Genomic DNA, 7,257 nt, shown 5'->3' with positions numbered 1-7,257 from the left:
ATAATATCTCTCTATTATTTTATTCAATCAATTAATCTACAGAAGAAACACATCTATGTTACATTATGTTTCTTGTGTCAGGTAATTCATATGCGAATAACACTATGATTCTTAGCGCATTTTAATGTTAACATGAATTATATCTATGTCAATATTTTTTCTCCTCATTTAGGTAAAGGTGTCTTATCAACTGCTTTCAGAGGTTTTGATCATAATCATAAGGATAGATGAGGATTATATTTCATATTGGACTCTTCTCTTTAAAAAAGAAAAAAAAGAAATAGTCTAACAAAATCTTTCTTTTTAGAAGTGATTTAGGATTGATCTACAGAGAGAACTGTACTTCGTATCACTGTCATGACTGTAGAGAGATATGGTGTCGATTGTAATATCTCTATAATGAATGAACATCAATATAAATGTATTAAAAAGACAGGTTTCTGGGTGCACTGAGTATAACATTTACATATGAATCATAATAGATAATAGTTCTCTTATTCTTGATAAACATTCGGTTTGGAATGTCTGAGGAACATGAAGATACAATACTTAAAAATATATTCCTTCTAAGAGAAAAACTAACTTATCAGAGGCTGTAAGAGTACAATCATGCCAAGAATCATACGATTTATACAACATTGAGTCATCCGGCATACACACTAATATAATGAGAGTTCCTGTTCTATTTATAACACTAATTTCGAAAAATTATGATAAAGAGGGCATAACCAAGGCCAACTACAGATGGAATGAATGTTACACCAAAACCAAACGCTCTGTAAAGTTGGTTATCAAAGTAAAGATATCCAATATAGTAGGTGATCCGACCGATGACGAAGAAGAAGACCAAGACGGGTATCACGGAGAGTTGATCAAGTGGGAGACTTGATGCCAGGGCTAGGACTGCTCCGATGTGTAAGACTGTCTGCTCCAAGGTATTCTGGAGATTCCTTTGGCGGGTCAAGAAGTCTCGATGTTTGACGGGGTCGACCGGAGCGGTTGGATCTGCCCCGAGGGTGTCGATGTTACTGAATCGTTTGTTTCCAACAGCTCTGATGCCCATGAAGAGGGGCAGGATAGAAAATGCCAGGCAACGGAAAGCATAGGTCAGACGTTCACCATCCGACGTCGGGGCGTTTTTGGTCGGTATAAATGGAAGAGAACCTGCCTGGTAGAGGTAAAGAACGAAGGCCATGAATGCTATTGCAATGGATGCAAACTTCACCACTGTCCATTGTTGACCCTGAAACATGTTGGAAGATTAAGATTTCTGTTTCGGAAGTGTAAACTGATAAAATTGCACAGCTATTGGTTTTTCGACGACTCTTAGTCCCCGGTCTTAGTCCCTCTCAGAAAGAAACCGTTTGTAGTTGATCAGCTGTTTTGATATGTTCATAAATAAGACAATAATTACAACAAGCTGAGTTTGTTCGACGGAGCTAAAGCAGAATAGCAGTATAGATTGTATCAAGATAAGGTTACACTTCTGCAGACCTTGTGTTTTGATTGAATCCAGAATCATAAGTCTGCGTTTACTAATGTTGAGCTGTATTTCAATCAATTGAATGTGATTTACTCATGAAAAGGAGTGCCTAAAAAGGGACAAGTTTGAACTTTACCTTTGATCTGGACTTTGATTTATAAACACAGAAGAGAGATTTTTTTCAAGTACGTTTACAATGTACTTAGTGTAGAATTTCCTGTCTTTAAAAAAATAATTAGCAAGGGTAAGTACGTGACTTGAATGCCATGCCAAAGAGCTTGCATGCATGGTGAACTTAAAGGGAAATCTAGAATTGGTCCTAAAATGTTGTGTTGGAGGGGAGAAAAATAAATAAAACAGAATGGTAAAAGTTTGAAAGAAATCGGACAAGCAATAAGAAAGTTATGGCTGCTTCAAAAGACTATAGATTTCAAATTGGCAACTGGATAAGTAAATTACCACTTGGGGTAAGGACAACTTTCCCATAGGCAGGCCATGTACTGAATTATCATGGAAAGTACCCATTCCCCTGTGGCAGTAATCTAAATATAAACTTGGTAGTATATTGAATTATTTCTTCATGAAAGAAAGTTATAATTACAAGTAAAAATTTGTGAGAATTTTTTTTTTCTTTTTAATTAGCCATTTTATGCATTGGACTACATGGAAGAGTCCTTGCCTTACATCACCATGACACCACTTAGATTCAGATTTATTCATTTCCGATCAACAATTTTTTTCAAAATACAATTAAAGTAACAATACATATTCAATATAATAGATAATACAGACAAATCAATGACATTTCGTAACAAATGTTGACTATAAATTAATCAAAACTAAAATTTGTTGCAGTAATTTTATGAATGAAAAGAAACAAGAAGTGAACGGAGGGACTTGCCAAGAAAAGCAAAAGCTTGTAAAGAAGGCAAGCCCCTAAACTTAGTTTCAATGCTAATTATAAATAAACTATATATACAACTATATACAAAAATCGAGACGGACGCAGAAGACAAACTTAAAACAAGTAATCCACAAATATCAAAATAAAACGAATAAGCGACAAATGAATAAGAGAAAGTAGTTCAAATATTAATAATTACAGTGGTAACACACACAAAAAGTACTTACAAAATTATAATAGGGAGGGTAAAGTGGCAAAAGAAAGAGAGGGAGATAAGGGAGGTGCAAATAAAAGTGCAAATGAAAAGAGGAAACATGGCAGGTGCACAGGTCGTAATGTATTGTATCATGTTGAAGTGTTTTTTTTTTTTTTAATAAGTAAAGTTTGACAAATTCATTGGTAGTTAAAGGTTAAGTTATGTAGTTTAAGGTTATGTGTTAGCTTGACTTGTTGGTGTGAAGTATTGGCAAACTGAATGAGCATCTTTTTAAGTTTGCGTTTAAAAATATTAAGGTTTGTAGATTCTTTTAAGTCGTTGGGCAGGGAATTCCAATACACAGGTCCAAAAAAGATAAAAGAGTTTTTCGCTAATATAGTACGGGTAGGGGGTAGGTGAGAACAGTTACGTTTTCTCGTTGGGTAATCGTGTATAGAGGAGTTTTTACAGAACATATTTGAAAAGATTGTGCAGCCAATTTGAAGCTTCCATGGGTAAAGTCAGGGGCGGAAATCTCTCCCAAAGGTAGGGGGGTAAGGGGGCTGGAAAATTTGACAAGCAAAAAAAAGGTTATCACCCCAAAATTCAAGGTCATTTCGACGAAAATTTATTTGACAAGCAATTTAGAAAAAAAGGTTATCATCCCAAAAGTAAGGTAATCTCGTCCGAAAATACTTGTTTTTTCGATTTTGAATGATGCATTTCTTACCATCATGAAAGACCAAAATAGTAGAGGGACATTTGATATTGTGTCCCCCTTCTATTGTGAGTAGGGGGGGACACGTCCCCTCTGGGATTTCCGCCCATGGGTAAAGTGATAACCAATATTTACAACTTTCAAAAATTCATAACTTACTTATTGTTTGTGTAATATTGTTTTTAACCTTCACCTGTCAGCTTGTCTGATTTTTCTTTTCCCTCTAAAGACAAGTTTTCGTTCCGGTTGGATTCCTCTTTAAAATTGGTCATTTCATTTAGTCTACATGTATATTTGAAACTTATTTTAACTAGGTCCAATCCCTAGACAAAATGATAATGCTTGAATGAATTGAGCTTGATGGTGTATACAATGAGGGTGATATACAGATTTATAAGGTAAAATGAGATAGCCTTTGTGTGAACCAAGAAAGTGCCTTTAAAGGTTATCTAGTGCAAAGTTGATGCCATCAGAAAAGGACACTCCCCCTACCGGCGTAGAATCTTCCATCCTTGACAAGCTTTTGGGACCTTGATCGAATGACGGATTTTTTTAACATTTTCATTTCATAAACTCGTCCGGCACATAAAAATATCATGTTTTTTGAAATCGGTTATAAATCCATTTCTTTTATTTCTTGGAGTACATGATATGAATAAACCTAATTTCAAACAATCCATATCAGAGGGTGTTTTGATTGGTGTGATCAATAGTAAATCATGGTCAAAACGTGTTATTGTAAAAGAGACATCGTCTGACAGTTTATAAAATAATTTGACATAAAAATATAAACGTTCAATGTTTCCGAGGTTTGCACATGGACTTTTTTTATTACATTATATGATTTAAAAGAAATGTGAGAAAGAAGTCCATGTGCAAACCTCGGAAACATTGAATTCTTGTTTGGCGAGATCAGATTATTAATAAAAACATTGTGAGAGCGTTTTTGTGTAAAATGAAATGAAACGAAATATTGTATTACCCAACGTAAGAAACAGAGGTTACGCTCTAAAAATGAAGTGCTAATTCAGCTCTTATAGAGAGCATGTAGAGTGACTGCACTTCGGAGTGCTGATTTTTCTCGTTCAGATTTGAACTAGACAAATCAGCACTCCGAAGTGCAGTCACTATACACGCTCTTTAAGAGCTGAATTAGCACTTCATTTTTTAGAGTGTATGTTGTCAATCAAGGACTCCAATGCCATGCTAAATGCTCACCCCGACAGAGTGGCATTTCAAGTTTGCACCATGATCATGGGCGTCACTCCGAACTTCAGCTGGGAGGAGGGGGGGGGGGGGGCACAACTCTTTAGCTATCCCACTACTTAATTAATGTTTTACCCGATTAGCACTTACCTCGATTATATGGATGAAGGTATATCGTGACACAGAATCCTGACATCGGGGCACAAACTAGACCCTCAAAAAAAGTGATATTCCGATCTGGAGATCAAACGAGCTCACTCGCCCCGTGTACACATACTCCCTTCATCACCACACAACTTCCCTCGCTTTAAATCCCACACTTAAACACACTCACACTCTCCGTACCTCCTCACCCATACCTTAACAGTATCCTTCAGCACCAGCCCTCCGCACTCACATACATGCTCACACCCTTTTTTTAAATCGTGTATATTACTTTGTATGGTATATTACTTTGAATGGTAAATGTAGGACCCCAAGGAAGAACAGCAGTATTTTGCAAATACAGCTGAATTGGGTGCATGATCCGCCGTTATTGTATGTTTCTCTCTTGTATATTGTATATTTTTTATCTGATTTCGGAAATAAAACAAACAAACCCTCCCCCCACCCTCACCCGGATACCACCTCCCTCACTCAAACTACGTACAACCCCACACAATTAAAAGGTCTACTCCCTCCTGAGCTAACCCTCCCCCACTCACATGAACTCACGCACGCTCTGACTCCTCCGGTCCCCATTGAGGTATACTCACCCACCAACCTTCACACACACACACCCACACACTCTATGCCCTCACAATCTCTCTCTTAGGCCTATTCCCCCACAATCACCCCCGCCCTCCCGCATTAATCCTCCCTCACACATAAATCTTCACCCTTCAACATCCATCCTACGTCCCCGGCTGATGTTAAATGTAAGAAAATGTCCCCAGAAGTGCATCCTTACAAACACACACAATTATTTCTTTTGAAGTTTCAGGTAAAAACTTCGTAGAAAGAAAGCAAGGAAGAAGGGTATGAAAGGAGAGGTCTGAGCCTTGTAGCTAAGTACCCAGTTTTGGATCGGGGGGGGGGGGGCATATCCGGTCCGCGCCCCCTCCGCTTGAGAGTCAAAGCAAATATTCCCAATGGGAATATGTTGTTCATACACCAGTGAGAGGACCCTCCCCCATTTTTTCTTTGCTTGTCAAATTGTACTTGGAACAAAAGGACCTTCGTTTTTTATACTTTCATGTTTTCAAGCAATACACTGAAAGCCCTGATTGTAACGACTAGTTAGAGTTGCAGTATTATCTCTCTATTATTTTATTCAATCAATTAATCTACAGAAGAAACACATCTATGTTACATTATGTTTCTTGTGTCAGGTAATTCATATGCGAATAACACTATGATTCTTAGCGCATTTTAATGTTAACATGAATATATTTCTATGTCAATATTTTTTTTCCTCATTTAGGTAAAGGTGTCTTATCAACTGTATTCAGAAGTTTTGATCATAATGATAAGGATAGATGAGGATTATATTTCATATTGGACTCTTCTCTTTAAAAAAGAAAAAAAGAAACAGTCTAACAAAATCTTTTTTTTTAGAAGTGATTTAGGATTGATCTACAGAGAGAACTGTACTTCGTATCACTGTCATGACTGTAGAGAGATATGGTGCCGATTGTAATATATATCTCTATAATGAATGAACATCAATATAAATGTATTAAAAAGACAGGTTTCTGGGTGCACTGAGTATAACATTTACATATGAATCATAATAGATAATAGTTCTCTTATTCTTGAGTAACATACGGTTTGGAATGTCTGAGGAACATGAAGATACAATACTTAAAAATATATTCCTTCTAAGAGAAAAACTAACTTATCAGAGGCTGTAAGAGTACAATCATGCCAAGAATCATACGATTTATACAACATTGAGTCATCCGGCATACACACTAATATAATGAGAGTTCCTGTTCTAGTTATAACACTAATTTCGAAAAATTATGATAAAGAGGGCATAACCAAGGCCAACTACAGATGGAATGAATGTTACGCCAAAACCAAACCCTCTGTAAAGTTGGTTATCAAAGTAAAGATATCCAATATAGAAGGTGATCCGACCGATGACGAAGAGGACGACCAAGACGGGTATCACGGAGAGTTGATCAAGTGGGAGACTTGATGCCAGGGCTAGGACTGCTCCGATGTGTAAGACTGTCTGCTCCAAGGTATTCTGGAGATTCCTTTGGCGGGTCAAGAAGTCTCGATGTTTGACGGGGTCGACCGTTGCAGTCGGATCTGCCCCGAGGGTGTCGATGTTACTGAATCGTTTGTTTTTAACAGCTCTGATGCCCATGTAGAGGGGCAGGATAGAAAATGCCAGGCAACGGAAAGCATAGGTCAGACGCTCGCTATCCGACTTCGGGGCGTTTTTGGTTGGTATAAATGGAAGAGAACCTGCCTGGTAGAGGTAAAGAACGAAGGCCATGAATGCTATTGCAATGGATGCAAACTTCACCACTGTCCATTGTTGACCTTGAAACATGTTGGAAGATTAAGACCTGTTTCGGAAATGGAAACTGATAGAATTACACAGACAACAGTTTTTCGACAACCCTTAGTCCCCGTTCTTAGTCCCTCTTAGTAAGAAACCGTTTGTAGTTGACCAGCTGTTTTGATATGTTCATAAGCAACTTATACTTACAGCGAGCTGAGTTTGTTTGACGGAGCTAAAGCAGAATAACAGTATA

General features: G+C 37.4%; 2 protein-coding genes across 2 annotated transcripts; both read right to left on the bottom strand.

Moving 5' to 3' along the window:
* Window positions 1–682: 682 nt before the first annotated feature.
* Window positions 683–1,552, bottom strand: LOC121409546 (transmembrane protein 79-like). Its single transcript, XM_041601460.1, has one exon. The coding sequence runs from the start codon at window positions 1,250–1,252 to the stop codon at window positions 695–697; it is 558 nt and encodes a 185-aa protein (XP_041457394.1). The 5' UTR covers window positions 1,253–1,552; the 3' UTR covers window positions 683–694.
* Window positions 1,553–5,808: 4,256 nt separating this feature from the next.
* On the bottom strand, window positions 5,809–7,053 carry LOC121409545 (transmembrane protein 79-like). The gene has a single exon (XM_041601459.1). It carries the CDS (start codon window positions 7,050–7,052, stop codon window positions 6,495–6,497), a length of 558 nt encoding a protein of 185 aa, XP_041457393.1. The 5' UTR covers window position 7,053; the 3' UTR covers window positions 5,809–6,494.
* Window positions 7,054–7,257: the final 204 nt, after the last annotated feature.

The sequence above is a fragment of the Lytechinus variegatus genome, chromosome 2, assembly GCF_018143015.1.
Source record: "Lytechinus variegatus isolate NC3 chromosome 2, Lvar_3.0, whole genome shotgun sequence".
Lineage (NCBI taxonomy): Eukaryota > Metazoa > Echinodermata > Echinoidea > Temnopleuroida > Toxopneustidae > Lytechinus > Lytechinus variegatus.
The sequence above is the reverse complement of the archived record's forward strand: the minus strand, read 5'-3'. Positions and strand labels throughout refer to the sequence as shown.

Bases quoted from the DNA above. Each gene is read 5' to 3' on its own strand.
- LOC121409546 (XM_041601460.1), bottom strand. From the start codon at position 1,252: ATGTTTCAGGGTCAACAATGGACAGTGGTGAAGTTTGCATCCATTGCA.
- LOC121409545 (XM_041601459.1), bottom strand. From the start codon at position 7,052: ATGTTTCAAGGTCAACAATGGACAGTGGTGAAGTTTGCATCCATTGCA.